Source organism: Crotalus tigris, unplaced genomic scaffold (assembly GCF_016545835.1).
Source record: "Crotalus tigris isolate CLP2741 ecotype Arizona unplaced genomic scaffold, ASM1654583v1 scf7180000017628.32516253702:7417878, whole genome shotgun sequence".
In the NCBI taxonomy this organism is placed as follows: domain Eukaryota; kingdom Metazoa; phylum Chordata; class Lepidosauria; order Squamata; family Viperidae; genus Crotalus; species Crotalus tigris.
In genome coordinates this window covers 4,787,857-4,807,817 of record NW_024096523.1, presented here as the reverse complement: position 1 = coordinate 4,807,817, position 19,961 = coordinate 4,787,857, and the positions used below count along the sequence as shown (strand labels likewise).

At 39.0% G+C, this 19,961-nt stretch overlaps 1 protein-coding gene across 3 annotated transcripts in view; it reads left to right on the top strand.

Annotated features, from left to right (window-relative positions):
• The window catches only part of ASAP3 (ArfGAP with SH3 domain, ankyrin repeat and PH domain 3), a 91,940-nt gene extending 82,754 nt beyond the window's left edge, over positions 1–9,186 (top strand). For 2 of the 3 annotated variants that reach the window (XM_039334292.1, XM_039334291.1), the window contains 5 exons: positions 775–1,003; positions 1,445–1,718; positions 3,792–3,963; positions 7,171–7,293; positions 8,308–9,186. In XM_039334292.1, coding sequence (XP_039190226.1) covers positions 775–1,003; positions 1,445–1,718; positions 3,792–3,963; positions 7,171–7,293; positions 8,308–8,382 — 873 coding nt within the window. In that variant the 3' untranslated portion in view covers positions 8,383–9,186. The other variant, XM_039334293.1, reaches the window with a different exon arrangement.
• The last annotated feature ends 10,775 nt before the right edge of the window (positions 9,187–19,961 follow it).

Genomic DNA, 19,961 nt, shown 5'->3' with positions numbered 1-19,961 from the left:
CTGTACAAGGAAGGATTTAACAGAGGTCTTCAACACATTGGCTGCATTCCCTCAAAGTTCTTAAGCTGGTGATTGAATTAACCCATTTTCTACTGAACCATAAATTGACCAAATAAGCTTGATTTTTCATCACAAGCTAAGCCACCAAGATTCCCCCTAAACAAGCTCAGAATATTGTACAAATGCATTTGCTAAATCTTATCAGACAAAGAAGAAGATGTCATCAGCACCTGGCCTGCTTTAGCATATTGTGAGAACGTAGCCAGATTAACTCTTGCTTCAGTAATAAGGTCCCCATCTTCTCCTCATCTAACTCTCTGTGTTTCTTTTGTCTTCTTACTTCTACCCAACTTTCTGCAAACTCCAGTTTAGAGGACACACATGTTGCTCTGTCAAGCAACAGTGGGATATTTGGCTTCATATTTTGCCTGGATTCACCTTAGGCCAGTTGGTCACAATGAAAAATAAGATGTTGGATTAGATGGATCTTTGGCCTGATCCCACCATGTTCTTCTTAGCTTTGTTTTTCTGGTGTCTGCTTGCTTGTGTCCCACCAACCTTCATGTTTGCCCTATTCCTATTAATTGGTTTCCTTATTTTCAGTCTTAGTAGCATGAAGGGTATCAAGTGCCATAAAGTTATTGGATTCAATTCTTTAGAGAAGGGTTGGATGGTATAAGAGTGCTGGGAATGGATGAAGGAGAAGCAAAAGATATACAGGGCAAGTGACAGAGGGCTCCAGGTGCTGATGACATCTTCTGCTTTGTCACATAGATTAGCCCACTGCAGCGATCTTTTGGGTCTTCACCATCTCCAACCACCGGCCAGCCCACTCTCTTCTCTTCAAATCGGTGGGGCTGCTCTGGCATGGATATCAGCAACAAGACCTACGAGACCATTGTGATCCCTTTGCAGTCTGGTCAGCGAAACTCAACCAGTGAGAAGACCCCACCACCATTGCCACTCAAAAAGCCCCCCAAAGGGAGCAGCAAACCAAAACCAGGTGAAGCAAAAATGTTGGCAAGCCAACCAAGGGAAATGTCAAAGCTTTTCATGGGTGAAGCTGTGCATTGCCGTCCCATTCATTCCAACAGGATACTTGTAGCATCCTTCCATGTTGTACAATGATTTTTTACAATACGTATTAAGAATTTGGACTGATATATTCTAGTTCAGGGCTGAGAAATGTATGATCTTGAAAGTATGGTTGAACTAGAGTGCTCAAGAACTGGGGCCCAAATGACCAGTGATATGAAGTGATTTTGATGGGCAACAAATCCCCCATTACTCTTCAAATGGCTGGCTTCATTGCCATGATAAAGCAACTATTTAAAGCAGGGATGTCCATCTCTGTCATCCTGTGGACTTCAATTCCCAGAATTCCCCAGCTAGCATGGATTTAGAGCTTCTGCTCCCGTGAGTGATTGTTTCCTTTGCTTTCCAGATGCCTCTGAATTACTACCCCATTCACCAGACAGCCCCAACATTTGGAACTCATCCATTTCCAGCATCTCCAGTGTATTGGAGGGTGGGCCATTCCGGCAATCACCCAACTTCCGTAACTCTATGGAAGTCAAAGGCACAGCCTATTGGGAAACCTGTTCTGATGCCGAGGGTGCCGCCCAACGGCGAAGATCAGAGCCTGTCCAGATGATAGCTCTGCAGCCTTCCCCTGGAACCTCTCCTGAACCAGGACAAATGCCCCCAGTCAGGTTCAGGTGAGACCAGAGGTTATCAGACCAGACTGTTGCATATTGTCCGTGAGAAGGGTGGCCATGTATATCTCATTAATAAAATAAAAATCAATCAGTTTTAAGTTGAGCAGCTTAGTAAGTTGAGCCCTGGTGGTGCAATGGTTAGAATGCAGTACTGCAGGCTAACTCTGCCCATAACCTGGAGTTCGATCCTGACAGGCTCAAGGTTGACTCAAGCTTCTATCCTTCCAAGGTCAGTAAAATGAGGACCCAGATTATTGGGGGCAATACACTGGCATTGTAAACTGCTCAGAGAGCGCTGTAAAGCACTGTGGAGTGGTAGATAAGTCTAAGTGCTATTGCTATTATTAGCAGCAGTTTACAATGTTTGTATAGTTTTCAGCTAAAATCTATGGAAGGACTTGGCAACTGGAGTTTATTGAATATACTATGAGTAGGCAGACTATGAATTAGTGCAGTATGTAGTCTGGTAGTTGTCTAATTTAGAGAATAATTTCTAGTTCTCTGTGTTTGCAACCCAGCCATTTTCCCTGCATGTCGCATGAACCAGGCTGTTGCATTAAGCCTTCCATAGCATGGTTGTTTTGCTTACATATCACATGTCACATGAAACCAGCTGGTGGAGAATCCAGGCCAGGTATGGAGCTTCATATGTTGTTCACATGTCTGAATCAATTGCCATTGACACAATGATAGTTTTCCCTATGAAGACGACCAGTATTTAATTTCTCAAATAAACAAACATACTGTAATATTTTTACAGTATTTGTAAAGGAGGGGCGTTGAGGAGAATCTTCAGTAATCTGGCAGCTTGCTGTAGTCAAACACCACTATAAAAGTTATATATAAATAGATCCAAAATTAGGCCATATGTGCGTTGTTTCTAATATTACTTCCTTTTAATAGTATTTATTATATCTATTTAGGCTTGCACCTTCTAGTCATTCATATCTATAAAAGCATAATCTCTCTCTTCAAAAAAGTAGGACTTCTTTTTAGTTTAGATATTAATTCAAAATTGTAACTTGAGAAGATATCCTCCCCATTCTTCCTGCTTGCACACATACATTATTGTAACATCTGTACCAGATGTGGGTTCTATCCTCTACTATAGGTTTTGCTGATAAATCGGCAAGGAGAAACAAAATAGGCTTTTGACCAAGTCTTTGACCAAGCATAAAAAGGAAAGTGATTGAGGAAAGAAAAGGAACATGAGAATAAACAAACAAACAAACTAGGAATCAATTCTTAATGTTTGGGAATTTCTGCAATGATGATTTATGATGAGAATGGGTTGCAAAAGAAGAAATGGAGAACGCCATCATTCTCAAAGCAGATTCTTTTCTTCTTCACAGAAAGTCACTTTCAGATACTCTGTGATGAAGCAGCTCTCCTGCCTATCTAGTTAACAGTAGTAACAGTGGCAATCCTGAACAGCAGTGACTGTTTGTTATACTTTGCTGTGCATTTTCTGATTTGTTCCACTGAAATGTTTCATAGTCTAGCATGCTCCTGGCTTGCCGTCTCACATCTTCCCTGATCTGCCTACTTCCTGGTTCCATCTGTTGCATGTCTTCCTTAGAGCTCACCACACTTTGGCAGGATTCATATGTCAGGCTAAGCCACAATGTGGCTCTTTCGCTTTTGTCTTTGTGTGGTGTTCAGAAGCATGGCTTGGAAGTCAGTGCTTATGGCATAGCATTCTGTCTGAATTTAAATTCTGGGACCTGTTCAATGGTACAAGGTTAAACACTACAGCTTAACTCAACAGAAGAACCTCAATCATTGTGCTTGGTCAAGTGACTATTGGAGAATGGAAGGGTTAGAAAGCAGCTCGGGGATCATCTACCCTTCTGCTCAGTGGAGGAACCCACCACTGGAGCATCCCCGAGAAATGGCCATTAAGTCATTCTTCTGAGGAAGTCTTAAACCACTCTTACCATGAAGGTGAGATGGACCATGAGCTTAGGCGGTCTATTCCCCATGCTGAACAGGTATCCCTTTCGACAGTCTCACATGAGAAGGAACTCCCCACCACTAGAAATGATTTCTGAGACAGCTTCTTTTCTCCTACAGCTCAGAGAGCACCAGGTCCTATCGACGGATTAGTAGCAGCTCGATGGGTAAATTTTCTGGCACCCCCCTTTCCCCACAGAGCCCTGGTTGCCCAGAAGAAGGGCCTTTGTGCAAAACTGCGGTGCCAGGGCCAACGCCTCTGCCTGTGCCAACGCCAAGAAGATTTGCTCCAGTGAGTTGTGGAGAGACAGCAAGAGGTCGTGATTTTTTTATAGCTTGAGCAGCCTGGTCTGGAGTTGGGGATCTCCTTTCTAGCATTATGCTATCCATAGTACCACTGGGCAGCAATCTGAGCTTGGTTATAGATGGGTGTCTATTTCAGCCTTAGAGCTGATGGCAGCGATCTCAGAAAGCCGGGGGAGACGTAGTTGGCATCTTCCTCCAAGTTTCAAAATAAGAACACATGCCAGGAGGCAGTGATGGATCTACCATGTGTTTTGTAGACCGTAGCGGGTGTAGAGTAATACTGTGCTGGCAAGGGAGAGCAATTGCCTTTGAATGCTCATTTGTGTTACGGTTCCAGGATCTGAGACACCCCCTGTCAATTTAGACACATATGAGGATGTGTCAGTTTTCCATTTTTAAAGTAATGACTCCTCCAGCTAAAATTGTTGTTCATTTATGTCTATGTGTATAAAATATATGAGTACCCTTATAGCCAAGATTATCAGGGAGGAGGGGGAGGGCTTAAAAGACAAAAATGAGAGCCAGTTAAAAAAAATTAGACCTATATAAGACTTAGACAACTTGTGACCTGTTGGGTCCATCTGTTCAGAGAAATTTCATTAACAAATTCCTCAGTGCGTTCAATTCAACAATAACAGAGCACAATAATAGGAAATACTGGGATAAATTCAGAATATATTTGACTGTTGAACTATATAGCATAGTCAAACATCAGCACAGGAAATGTTTTATGGCATTTGATACAGGTAGTTCTCGACTTACAACAGTTCCCTACTTAGTGACGTTCAAAGTTACAACAGCATTGAAAAAGGTGACTTATGAACATTTTTCACTCTTATGACCGTTGCAGCATCGCCATGATCACCTGATTTACATTTGGATGCTTAACAACTGATTCATATTTATGACGGTTGCAGTGTCGGGGGGTCATGTGATCCCCTTGTGCAACTTTCTGACAAGCAAAGTCAATGGAGAAGTCAGATTCACTTAACTGAGTTACTAATTTAACAACTGCAGTGATTCACTTCACAACTGTGGTAAGCAAGGTCATAAAATGGGACAAAACTCAACAACTATCTCACTTAGCAACATAAATGTTGGGCTCAGCTGTGGTCGCAAATTGAGGACTACTTTGTATTATGTCATATTGATCATGACCAGGGTGGATCTGAAGGAGGCGGTGCGAGACAGAGAGGCATGGGGGTGCTGATCCATAGAGTGACCGAGGGTCAGACCGAGGTGGCGCAGCAGTTAGAGTGCAGTACTACAGGCCACTTTAGCTGACTGTGTTCAGCAGGTCAGCGGTTCAAATCTCACCGGCTCAAGGTTAACTCAGCCTTCCATCCTTCCGAGGTAGGTAAACTGAGGACCCAGATTGTTGGGGGTAATGTAAATATATATATACATTGCTTACTGGTGTACACCGCTTAGAGAGTGCTTGCACTTAAAGTGGTATATAAGTCTCATAAATAAATAAAGAAATGACTGAATGGCTGACGGCGACACGATGATCCTGTTTTAGGATCATTTTTTATGCCACAAAATGTTTATAAAATTTGCCAAATTTCAATTCCATGGGAGTCACGGGTCCCAGATTTTGGACTTTTTTCAAAAGTTAGCCCTTTTGAAGGACCTTGGCTGAAAAGGTTTTTGCCCTGTGATGCACCATTTCACCCAGTTAGAGATTATGGGAATGAGAATTTTGGTAGTATATAGATGCAGGGAATGGCAATAAAAATTAAACCCAGATACAGGTAGTCCTCAATTTATCACAATTGAGCCCAAAATTTCTGTTGTTATGTAAGACATTTGTTTTTTTATTTTTAATTCAAATTTTATTAAATGTACATTTAAAAACAGAAGTGGACATGATTCAACTTTTCTGGCTACAACACTGCTATTAGTATTACCTTATGTTACAGAAAGAAAAACAGAAACTTAAAATACATTCTATAACAGGACAGAGTATAACAAACTGTACATATGACATCTGTAAATTTTTTGGTAAACCATCTTTCAGTCATCAACGTTGTATTTACATATCTTTCAGTTGTGTTCTAATATAGGTGTTAATAAGAAGTCCTTAACGATATCAACTAATTAATCGATAATCATCTCAGCGATCCTCCTTATCTCTAACCAATCGTACAAATTTTTCCAAATTTCATAATATTCGGTTTCAGTTTTATTTTTAATCTCTAGAGTTAACCTGTCCATTTCAGCGCAGGATAAAATTTTATTTATTATTTCTTCTTCAGTGGGGGTTTCCTTTCTTTTCCATTTTTGGGCGTATGCCAATCTTGCTTAAAATATGCAATAGTAAGTAGAGAGATGGTTTGCTGAGTTTATCATTAATAATTAGTAAGACATTTGTTAAGTGAGTTTTGCCCCATTTTAATGACCTTCCTTGCCACAGTTGTTAAGTGAATTACCACAGTTGATAAGTGAATCTGGCTTCCCCATTGGTTTTGCTTGCCAAAAGGTTTGCAAAAGGGGATCACGTGACCTTGGGACACAGCAACAGTCATAAGTAAGAGCCAGTTGCCAAGCATCTGAATTTTGATCAGATGATCATGAGGATGCTGCAAAGGTTGTAAGCAGTGGTGGGATTCAAATAGGTAAACAACCAGTTCTCTATGTGGATGCCACTTCCGGAAGTCCATTCTGGGCCTGGGCAACAAAAAATTAGCTACCAGTTCTGCCAAAGTGGTGCGAACCGGCTGAATCCTACCACTGGTTGTAAGGGTAAAAAATAGTCATAGGTTACTTTTTCAGCGCCATTGTAACTTTGAATTATCACTAAGTGAACTGTCTTACGTCAAGGACTGCCTGTATTGCATCTCTACTGCTGCCAGAATGATGTGAACATCCCCATTAAGTTTCTAGGAATTGTGTTTGATTTTTCTTGCAGCTTTCCTCAACCTGGGTCCACATGTACAGACTTCTCCCAGAATTTTCAGCGATGCTTATGCTGACTGGGGAATTCTGGGAATTAAAGTCCATACATTGCCCAAGTGGGTGCCCTGTGATCAAACCAACTGAGAGAGATTTGGTGAAGGTTCATTATGGCAGAGAACGCCCCATGCTGCTCTCATGCAACTCTGTTTACACCCAGCACTGCTGTCATAAAAGCCATCTGGGGAAGCAAGGGATCTTGTCATAAAACTGATAATGGCTGTTCTGCCCTTCACAGGCCAAAGGACGGTTAAAGCGAGTCAAGGCTTTGGCTGACTGCAAAGGGGGCAAGGCCCGGGAGTTGACTTTCTCCAAGGGCGAAGTCATTGTAGTAACACGGGAAGAGGATGAACAAAATTGGGTGAGTTTTGCTGCTTTTCCTCAGGGGTTACGATGGTAGTGCAATTTTCCTTTCAGCTTTAGAAGAGAAGGAGAAGCTTGTCCTTTAGAGAAACCATTTGGGAAGCATTCTTGCAAAGGACACTCAAGTTCTAATCTAGATTATGCTTTTTGTTCATCTTTCCCTCCAAAACTGATCTGCTTACACGCAGCCCCTGATCAGTTCACTTTTAAGAGCCACTTTGGGAGAAAGGGGAGCTAAAAATTCAACATGCAGAGAGAGTAAAGAAAATGACCTTGATAGAGACATGCATAAGCTGTTGGCTAGGGAAAAGGGGATGCAACTTCTAAGTCCAGACTACATTTGGAAGTGGCACATCCCTAATTCACTAATCTATAAGATGGTCGAGGCGCTTGAGCACAATCAGGCTTGCAAGATTCTGTTGCAATAGCCAAACTCAATAAAAATAGTTTTAGCTTTCCTGCCAAGAGGATTTCTGGTTTACCTAATCGACAGTGGTTCTCCAGTTTTCCCGATTGCGAAATTCTCATTTAGGGGGTCTGTGTTAGAGCCATTATTTTACTAGGCAAATAAAAACAACCTCCCAGCTTTTGCACTCTTCTGCCTTTCTATTAGGCTTTGATCCACCAATCCTAATTTGGTACCTTCCAGATGTGTTGGAACTAGAATTCCCAATGTAACTAGAAGGCGCCAGTTTGGAAAATGTGAACTCAATAATAAATGAAATGAGAGGGTAAAAGAAAACCTCCCCAAGCAACTGAGAACTGAGGTGTACAATCCTCTTTGAAAATAGAGAAATCTTTGATACCACCTGCTTTTTCCAAACCTTTGTCCTCTGCTAAAAAACAAGAGATTTTGAGCAGACCTCTTACATAGCTGCAGGTCTAATAAAGCAGGATTGCTTCACATCCAGTTCTTGTCATTTTTACTATGGGAAGAAACTGGGATCAGAGCCTAATGTGCTGCTGCTTTTTATTTGTAGTTGCTCACCCTCATGAGATGTTTTCCTTCCAGGTTGGATTCATTGAAGGTGATGGCACAAGGACAGGTGTCTTTCCCTCCAACTTTGTCCAACCATTGCAAGACTGAGTGGACCCAGATTGGTCTTCTCTGGAAATATTGAGGCAGCATGATCTGCTCTGGAGATGGACAAGGTGTGGAGGCTTGCTGGATCTCCACAGAGACTGGTCTTCCATGGGATGTCATTTCCTTATTCGGTTCCATGATAATGTTGCTAGGAAGAAATGGTGGAATCTGGATTTTGAGGCTCATTTTTGTAGACAGAAAGGGGAGAGGCCATAGATAAAGGACATACATGTCAATATGAGTTGATGGACTACTTTTTGTCCTTTTAATCATAGAGGGGAGATATGTGACATTCATTGTGTAATGTGGAGACTCTACTCCTTGCCATCCGATCTCATTCAATGTGTCCTGTGCCCACTTTGAGCTGTGGAGGAATGGATCCAAGTTCTCCAGTGCACCATTTAGTTTTATACCACTCAGTTTCCATGTCAACAGCCATGAGGGAGCAGAAGTATTTAGAAAGTAGTTTTTTTTTTGGGGGGGGGGAAGGAATCAATGCTGAAGACTGTTTGGGAAGCCTTTGGGGTTGGGAAGGGCTGCTGCAATCCTTGCTCCAGTTGTATGAGTCACCTTCGTGTCTTGTTCATGGGGAAATAATTCATCTATTGCAGAATAATGACTCCCTGTGATAGAAGATTCTGGATTTTGTCTCTGGTTGACATTATTAACTCCAGCCAAATGGATCTCTACTCAGCAAAGTAAAGCCATCTTGTTTCATCAGAATTTGCTTCCCTTCTAGGACAATTCTAAACAACTTCTCTCTAAACAACTTCATTAAAAAAAAACCCACCTTGTTGGGTAAAAATCCCCGCTGTGCAAAGTTGTTTTACAAATACTGCAAGCAAGAATTAGTGTCTGAAAGGGACAAGGGGCCATTTAAGAAATCTGCAAAAAAATCTTTGAGGCAACACTGTCAAGCTTGCTTGTAGTCCTCAGCTATGATTTTATCTGCTCTGTTGAACATTATATGTTTATAATTTGAAGGGGCTTCTGACACGAATAGACAATAAAAATCCCAGTTTTCAATAGGTAGAAATTTGGAAACATTTCAATGGGCTTGCTGATGTAGAAAAAAAGTACTGCTATCCCAAGCTTCATCATCATTGTTAGAAAAATAATGGTTGGATCTAGATTAAATAAAACAATGTACATTTATGGGTTGAGTGCTGAAAAGTTATCTCTGAATCCACTGGGAGTGAAATGCAACTCACTTCATTTGAATTCAGCCTTTTTCATAAAATGCCGAATATAACTTCAAGTTTTCTCTACTTGTCCCTGAGCTCAAGGAGAGGGCATGAAAGTTTTGGCTAAGTGAAAGAAAATCCAACAGAGGAAATCCAGCTGTGAAGAGATAACTGTCTAACATGCATCATAACCCAAATTTACCTCTTCATTGCCATCACTAAAGTAAAACTTTAGTTTTACTTTTTAAAAGTTTTGTTTTTAAAATAAGGATGCTAATACAGATAGTCCTCGACTTACAACAATTGAGCCCAACATTTCTGTTGCTAAGTGAGACAGTTGTTAAGTGACTTTTGCTCCATTTTACGACCTTGCCACAGTTGTTAAGTAAATCATTGCAGTTGTTAAGTTATAACACAGTTGTCAAGTGAATCTACAGTAGCTTCCCCATTGACTTTGCTTGTCAGAAGGTCACAAAAGGGGATCAAATGACCCCAGGACACTGCAACTGTCATAAATGTGAGTTCGTTGCCAAGGATCTGAATTTTGACCACATGATCATGGGGATGCTGCCATGGTTGTGTGAAAAATGGTCATAAGTCGCTTTTTTCAGTGCTGTTGCAACTTGAACGGTTACTAAATGAATTGGTGTAAATTGAGGACTCCTTGTAATGAAAGTATTTCCCCTCAAATGTTACTTCTGAACTTGTGCAACTGACCCAAAGCTTTAGATGTTAACCAAATGTCTTGGAATATATGCCATTGTGCAAAGTGCCTACATGGTCATGAAAAAAATCTAATATAACCTTAAGAGGTTAAATCTATTTGTCTGTCGGATTTTCCCAGTCTGGTTTGACCAGTTTTAAAGAGTCGTTCTACATATAGGTTTTTTTCCATTCACGATTGTGCAAACCTTTCAGTGTCAGGTCTTTTGCAAAATCAGCCAGCCTCTAGATTTATTTGAAATTTTGCAAAATTAAAAAAAGAGAGACAGAGAGAAAAACACCGTGACACACAGTGAATGCTTGCTGATTTTAAAACAGAAAGAAGCTGAACTTATGGTACAACATGATCTCAACAAAGATGATTTTAATTTTTTTTTTTTTTTAAGCCATGGCAACAACTGAAGTTCCTTCAGTCTCCCTGAACAAACAATAATCAGGAACATTGTTAAATGGGTTGGATAGAAAATTAGACGGATGAAAGGTGTGTTTTAAGAACAGTGCCACTTAATCCCCACTTACTTCAGGTCCTATGAATAAGAGGAATTGCCATTTTTCTTGTTCATGCAGAATTAATCACAATATAGAAAAGTCCAGCAGTTCATTTTCAGGCAAAAAATGAAAACCAAATGCACTTGTGCATACTAATAAGAGGAAGAAAGAATTATGAAGAAATATTTTAATACTGAAAGGCAGAAGGCTGTCTGGGTACAAAGTATACATAACAAAGACTGGGTTTGGGCTTTCAGTTTGTTTGCCTAAAGTTTTAGTTTCTTTTACAACATTAGTCCTCTTAAAAAAAGAGGAATGAGAAGGAAATGCTGGCTATATGCAAGATTCTTAAATAACAAATGACTTTCTCTTTTGGGTATTTCATTTCTTCCTAATTGCTGTGGTGAGAAGTCAACTCCCCTCCTAATCATATATCTGGGTTCTGTGAGTGATTTTTTTCTTTTTTTAAAGATGTGGATCAATTCTGGGTGCAGAAGACTTTTGCTTGTAGGAATGATAGCTCTACAGGCAGTCCTTGACTTAACAACAGTTGGTTTAGTGACCATCTGAAGTTACAACAACACTGAAAAATGTGACTTAAGACTGTTTTTCATGCTTACAACCATTGCACCATGTGATCAAAATTCAGATGCTGGGCAACTGACTCATATTTATTACAGTTGCAGCAGCCTGGAGTCATGTGATCCCCTTTTGCAACCTTCTGACAAGCAAAGTCAATGGGGAAGCCACTTAACAACCATGGTATTAACTTAACACTTGCAGCAATTCACTTAACAACTGTGGCAAGAAAGATTGTTAAATGGGGCAGAACTCACTTAACAAATGTCTCACTTAGCAATGGAAATTTTGGGCTCAGTTTTGATCATAAGTCAAGGGCCACCTATACCTGCCTGTATTGTGTAGCTCTGATTATATTGTGACTTGTACACAATGTCAGATGGCCGTGCTGTGACATTTAATGGCATTAGACATTCATATTTAGGGTCTGTAACTTCTACAAGCAGCCTTGGTTCTCGCTATCCTGAGATCAGTGTTCCTGCTTATTATAGAATTTGTACGTTCAGTTATTTTCTTGTCTCCTGCTAACATGCTAATGAAAGCTCAGGGATGAAACCTTTGATGAGAGCATGGCACATTTGAAAGCATGCATTTATCTGGAAAATGAAAGCCCCATTTTAACCATTCTGTCAGATTTTCTCTGTTCCACAGTCTGGGGTAGCAGCTCAAATAGCATTAGTTTTGCTCTAAAAATGACTTCTGGCTATCTTCAGCAATTTTAAAGGAAAAAAGCACCACTAAATATACTCAAGCATGAAGTGTCATTTTAGCTCCAAATGCCGTGATGAAGCTGCAGTCCACAATAGGACATCTGCATATTTGAGGGCCTGCCACAAAGAAGAGGGGGTCATTTTCCAAAGCACCAGAAGGCAAGACAAGAAACAATGGATGGAAACTAATCGAGGAGAGAAGCAACCTAGAACTAAGGAGAACAATTAACCAGTGGAATAGCTCGCCTCCAGAAGTTGTGGGTGCTGCAATATTGGAGGTTTTTAAGAGGAGATTGGACAACCATTTGTCTGGAATGGTATAGTGTCTCCTGCTTGAACAGGGGATTGGACTAGAAGACTTCCAAGTCCCTTCCAACTCTCTTATTCTGTTACCTTGAGGCTTAATGAAATGTCCTTGTGTTTGGATCCTGGACTGTCTTTACTCCCAGATAAATATTCCTGGAGACAAAAGTGTAACAGCGATTCTATAAATTAAAAAAAAAAAACTTCCTATATTAATTGATTTTCCTAGATAAGGGTGTCCAAAATTACAACTATAATTATCTGTTTAGATCAGAGATATATTTTAATCTCCCAGTGTTTAGGAATTTAGATCCATCATTTTCAATTAAGCATGGATTAAACGTGGTCAGAGATTTAAGTAAGAATTGAGAGAATTTAAGTTGTTTTAATCCCTTATATCTGGAGGGCAATAATTTGCCAGTGTCAACTCATTAAAATATGTGATTAACTAAACAGTTTCATCTTAGCACATGATTCTTCTTGTCTGGGCTTAGAAGCTAAGCAGAGTCAGGCCAGGTTAATACTTTAATGGGAGACCTCCAGAGTTCTTAGCTAGATGTGAATTTGGGGAAAAAGTATCCTGGAAAAAGATAATAGAAACCACTTCCATCTTGTTGTGAGAAAATAATATAGACAAGTCTATGATGTCACCAAGAGACAAGCTTGAGTCAGATATGTTTCCTTTTTTAAAAAAGCACTTTATTAGTAAAATTACAGATAACAAATAGCTTTTAATAATAATGCACCATGATAGCAGCTCTTTTAAGATTGCCCATCATTTTTGCAGAGATTTTTTTGCTAGTAGCCTCTGAAAGGTACTGCAATCTAGTAGGAACTTTTGGAAAGAAAATGTGCTTTGAAAGATAAAGGGACTTCTCAAATTCTTCCTTGATAGAGTATGCAATTCTGGCAATTGTTCAGTGTGACCTGTGCTGTTTGTGTTTTCATTCACACACCTTCTGTCATGGAGCGCCAGGAAAATGAAGAGATCCAGACAGTTCAAATTGGTGTAAAGATTTATTGCAAGCTTAAGCTCTCTACAAGAATCTGAACTACCAACTGGAAATTAGCAGGAGATAAGAGTAGAAGGAATTCAAGGAGGACTGGACTTAGATTTTTTGTGGGCATGAAGTGATTCGTGACTGATGATGCGTTTGACACTGCCTCAACCTGGTCATCTCCTACATCAGTGATTCTCAACCTGCAGTCTGCAGACTCCTAGGGGAGGGTGTGATGTCACAGGGTGTCCACGAAGAAATCTTATGATTTAAATCTTGAATTAAGTCTTGGTGGTCCATGACCACAAAAGGTTTTTAAAAGAGGTCCATGGTGAAGAAAAGGTTGAGAGCCAGTGGTCTACATCCAGTGGTGGGATTCAGCTGGTTTGCACCACTTTGGCAGAACCAGTAGCTAATTTTTTGTTGCCCAGGCCCAGAACGTACTTCTAAAAGCAGCATCCACACAGAGAACTGGTTGTTCACATATTTGAATCCCACCAGTATCTATATCATTTCATTCCCACTGCTGGCGCCATACTTCCATTCAGCCCCAAGGAAGGACATCAGGAGAAGAGTCCTGTGAGATTTCCCCCCCTCCCCCCCGATTTGGGAAGGGTGAGCAGCCAGGGAGGCTACAGAATGGTAGGAAGCCATATTATAAGAAACAGTTTCAACAATAGTTGCATTCTTGCTCGCTTACAAAGCCAGCTCAAACATACCCGAGAAATTCAGAAGAAATTCCCAAGAATTTCTGCATGAGAAACAAACCAAAAATAAAGAAAGAAAAAGGTAGAAGGAAAATGGAAGCACTTTTTCTGGCTAACAGATTTCATTAAAAGGCATCACCTCCCATGTACTAAAGTGCACTCATGTAACCCTATGTCTTTTAATAAGATTTGTTAATCAGCAATGGTGATACTGGATTCCTCCTGATATTTTTGCTCCCGTGAATAGAGTCACTTTGTAGGGGAGATGGGTGACATAAAAAATAATAAAAAAATGAATGAATGAATGAATAACAGCTTTCCTATGATGAGAAGAAACAGAAGTATTTTCAACAGGCAAGAACACTTAGAAATTGGAAGGCAGATATTTAGTACATTGTTAATACAATTAGGACTGTCTTTTTTCTGATATGATTCAGCCGTGGGCTTTTACCTCTACATTTACTAGTTGCAAAGGCTTAAAAACGAGGGTGTCTCATTTCCTTCATGTATATTGCAAGATTTATTCAGACTGGAAACTTTGCAAAAAATTGATTTTCTTGAAAAAGATATTTTGGTACTATGACCGGTTTGCTGGACCAAATGATCTTTTGTTGCAAAATGAAATTACAACAAACAGCAACTTTGTGGTATTAATGCATTTTTTTAAAAAGTCACATTTTTTTCTTTTTTATTGCTAAATGTGTCATAGCAAATGCCTTTTTGTCCTTGGTTTCTAATAAAGTTTTTAAAAAATATATAGAGTGGCGGTGCTATGTGGTCCATTATCAAAGGTTCATTCAAAATTCTTGTATCTGAAGTTGGGTTCTGTATAAAATTGAAGAGAAATATAAGCAAGTAATAGCTACGTTCCCAATGTTTACACACAAAAAAAATAAATCACAAGGTTAAAGAGAGCTTTCTGGATAATGATCAGAACTCACTTTTAATTATTGATCTATTTAGCGATTTGAATTAATTGCTTTTAAATACCTCTTTTGGAACAAAAACACTGATGTCAGGATTTCTAGTTTCTCAATTCTATGTGGAAAGTGTGTCTCTGGCTGATTTATACTTCTAGGAAACAGCATTTGGGCATATGCAGTGGTGGGATTCAGCCAGTTTGCACCAGTTCAGTATGGTAGCTAATTTTTTGTTGCCCAGATCTAGAATGGACTTCCGGAAGCAGCATCCAGAGAATTGGTTGTTCACATATTTCAATCCCACCACTGGGCATATGTACTAGAGATGTCTAGGATGAACATCAAGACTTCTGGGGAAATATCCAAGTTGCCCATTGGGAAGGAGATCCTCCATAATTCCAGTGATGTGGTTTGTTTTGCATTCAAAAGACTCCAAGTCATCGTCTGTCAGTCTTCCACTTGAAGGATCTCAGAATCTTCCTTTCTCTGGTTACTAAATTAAATCCCTTTCTGGATTCACACAGTCTGCACAATAAACTAATAAACTCTTTGTGCTAAGTCACCCCTCACTCATTCAGCATGTGGGATTTGAAGTTGAAAAGGGATTTTACCATAGATACCTCCTTAAAGAAGGTGCAACTTGCATTGGTTCACATGATTAGCTTGTGATCTCAGGAATGGGTATTTTGAATTAAGGAAGTCCTGACAGCTTCTCTCTCTCCCCACTCACCTCCCCATGCATCTTTTTACCTTTGGATTTGAAGTACAGTATATCCTAGCTTAGCAATGCAGTTTAAAGGATTTTTTGTTATAATTTAGGTGTTTATTTTTTTTTATTTTTTGATTTCTACTATTATTCCTCCTTTTTTTGTTATATTAGTGAAAGGATTTAAGATGGCGCTTTGAAAGTGTCGGAGTTTTTTTTTTCCTTTCTTTTTTGTTTTACTTTCCCTTTTTAAGGACTGGTTTTGCTTTTACTTTTGCTTTTGGCTTAGAATTTTTTCTTTTGAATTGTTTGCTTTTTTATTTTTTATTCTTTGGATTTACTCTGGACTTTCAAGGACTATAGTTTTTCTCTTTTTAAAAATTTTTTTCCTTTTTTTTCCCTCCTCCCTTCTTGGCTGGAGGGGAAAGGGAAGTGACAATTGTGCTTTTTAAAATGGCTTCAAAGAGGCAGCAGCCTTCCTCAATACCCAAGGTTATTTCTTCTCCTATAACTTCCACTGTACAGCTACAACAACAATCTAAACATGTACCACCGGCTCAGCCACCACCCTCCCCTCCTCTATCTGGACTTTCAGCACAAGAGGTTAGAGGCATAATGGGAGAGATTGTAGTTCAAATGAGAGAGGAAATGAATCAATTTGTCTCACAGATTAAATCAGAAATTAAATCTGATCTCAAAGAAGAGATAACGGGGATAAAGACTAAATTGCAAGAAAACAATAATGAATTACGACAAGATATACTGGCAGCTGTTTCAGGTTTGGCTACTGTGGTGGTTAAGCTCGATGCAAGGCTTGAGGAAGTGGAAGACAAAGTTGACTCTTTGGATGACAAAATTCAAGATGTGGAAAGGAAGGTGGACTCCTCACAAGAAGATATTTTGATGTTTCAGTACAGACAAATGGAGTATGCCCTGAGGATCAGAGGCCTCAAGGAAGATGTGAATCAAGATCTCGTGGAGGTGGTTCTTACTGATCTGGCGCTGGCCTTGGATATGGATAAAGGAGAATTACAGAGAGAAGTGGAAAAAATTTATAGGCTCAACTCCTGGATTGCTAAGCAGAAGAACTTGCCTAGAGATGTGGTGATTTATTTTACAAAGAAGTCCCTGCGGAATGAGATTATACAAGCTTTTTACAATAAAAGATTTCAGATTGCTGCCCAAGATGTCATCATTCTAAAGGAAATCCCATCCAAAATTTTAAGAAGCAGGAAAGACTTTGCTTTTTTAACCAATGAGCTTAAAGCTAGATCGATGCCATTTAGATGGGAAATTCCGATGGGTATTGTTTTGAGCCATGCTGGGACACGCTACAGATTGAACACAGTTGACAAAGCTAGAGATTTTTATACTTCGGTCCTGGGTGCAGGCTCAACCTCATCTGGTCGGAAATCTCTGAGTGGCAAGGAAGTTGAGCAGCAATCTGAGGCATTAGATTTGGTTTCCGCTGGGATGATAGAAGCTGTAAAGCAACGCCAGACGGAGGTTAAAGAGCAGAGGATGACCCGTGCAGCCTATAAGCGTAAAGAGAAGGAACAACGTAAAAAAGAGCCTAAAGAGAGTTCTCCTGGAACTGCATCACCGCCGGTGGGAGGAGCAAGACCCAAGAGTTATGCAACACACGCAGCTCTTTCAGAGTTTGATGGTGTCTTCTCCAGGCTGCGTGCCAAGGGAGATGGCAAAGTTTTTGACCTGGAATGTTAATGGATTGAATTCTCCTCAGAAACGCAAAAAAATCTTTTATTATTTGAAGCAACATACTAATGATGTTATTTGCTTACAGGAAACTCATATTTTACTTAAAGATCAGAAATATTTAGTTAATGCTCGTTTGGGATCTCATTTTATATCTTCTGCTCCTGGGAAGAAAGGGGGAGTTGTTATATATGTTAAACAAAACCTACCAGCTTGTCTGGTAGAATCAGATCCCCAGGGGAGATATGTGATGATTGAACTTGGTATTTATGGTAAGAAAATACTTATAGTTGGACTTTACGCTCCAAATCAACAACAGGAACAATTTTATAAGCAGTTACATCAAAAAATAACATTGCTTGATTATAGATCAGTGGTATTAATGGGTGATTGGAATGGTGTCTTAGATATACAAAAGGACAAGAAAGGTTCCTCTCCTTTTCTTAAACAAGCAAGGCTACCTAAAGCCTTTTTTGATATGAAAGAAGACTGGGAATTAAGGGATTATTGGCGGGAACGTAACCAAGAGGAGAGAGACTTTACTTTTTTTTCTGATAGACACCAATCTTTTTCAAGAATTGACTTTTTCTTGATTACCACGGACTTGTATAATAAAGTAAAGAATGTTAAGATTTTTCCTAGATCACTGACGGATCATAGTCCAGTTTGGATGGAGCTGATTCAAGAGAAAGAGGAAAGAAGATCCTGGAGAGTTAATGAAAATTTGTTTAGACAAGAGAAGAATGTTCAAAAATTAAAGGAGTGTTTAAAGGACTATTTTGCTTTGAATATGTACAAGGGGACTTCAATGTCAATGGTATGGGATGCAGGTAAAGCATTTATGCGCGGTGTTTTGATAAAAATGAATAATTTTTATAAGCGAAATCAGATTCAGAAACGTAGAGAACTTGAAGATGAAATTAAATTAAAAGAAAGGGCTTTGATTCTAAATCCTTCTGATGAAAGTACTAAAGAATCTGTAAAGTTATTAAGGTCACAATTTAATATGTTGATAGCAGATCAAGCTGCAACCAACTTATTATTTATGAAACAAAATACATTTTGTAATGCTAATAAGCCGGGGAGATGGTTGGCTTATCAATTAAGAAAGAAACAGAGACAGAGAATAATAGAGAAAATAAATTACAAGGGTAAACTAGTTTCTCAGAAGGAATTAATTAAAAAATCTTTTTTGGATTATTATCAAAACTTATATAAATCTACTAATGTACAATTGTTAGATATAAATAAATATTTAGCTGAGGCAAGTTTTCCTAAACTGACTGAGGATCAGAAATATGAAATTAATGGCTTAATTACTAAGGAGGAAATTGCCTCAGCAATTCAACAATTGAAATTAGGGAAAGCACCGGGTACGGATGGGTTAACAGCTGTTTATTATAAAGCTTTAATGGAGGAGATGATACAACCATTAAATGATCTTTTTAATGGTATCTTACAGGGTTTAGAGATTCCTCCTTCATGGCGTAGTGCCTTTATATCATTGATTCCAAAGGAGGATCAAGATCTTACTTTACCAAAAAATTATAGGCCTATATCTCTTTTAAACGTGGATTATAAGATATTTGTAAAAATTTTGGTAAATAGGCTTATGAGGGTGGTGCATCATCTTGTGCATAAAGATCAATCAGGGTTTATAACAGGAAGGTATATGAAAAACAATGTTAGACAAATTATTAATCTATTAGAATACTTAGATAAGAACAACCAAGTTCCTGCAGGGCTCATATTTTTAGATGCTGAAAAAGCATTTGACCAATTGAATTGGCATTTTATGCTAAGAGTAATGGAAGAAATGAATTTTGGTGAAAACATATTACAAGCCCTTAAGGTAATATATCAAAAACAAACAGCACAACTTATTGTTAATGGAGGTCTTTCGGAGGTTTTCACAATAGAGAAAGGTACTAGACAGGGGTGTCCTTTATCGCCATTGTTGTTTGTTTTAACATTGGAAATATTATTGATCAAAATTCGAGAGTCTCAGGAAATTAAAGGAATATATGTTAATAAAAAAGAATATAAGTTAAGAGCTTTTGCGGATGACTTGGTTGTTACTTTGTCGCAACCTGATTATTCTGTAGTAAACTTATTACAGTTGATTCATCATTATGGCTTGGTCTCGGGTTTTAAGATTAATGTAAATAAGACCAAAATTTTACCCAAAAATATGTCTAGTCAGGAGAAGCAGATTTTGACTAACCTGACGGGTTTTGAGATTGTTAATAAGGTAAAATATTTGGGGGTGATGTTGTCTGTTTCTAATGTAAAATTATTTAAAAATAATTATGAAAGGTTGTGGGTCAGGGTACAGAAGGACTTGAAGAACTGGGAAAAGTTGCAATTATCCCTCATGGGAAGAATTGCAGTGATAAAAATGAATATTTTACCCAAGTTTCTTTTTCTGTTTCAAATGTTACCAATTTTGAAAAATGAGATTAATTTAAATGAGTGGCAGAAGGGTCTTAATAAATTTATCTGGGCAGGGAAAAAGCCAAGGGTTAAGTTTAAAATTATGCAAGACTT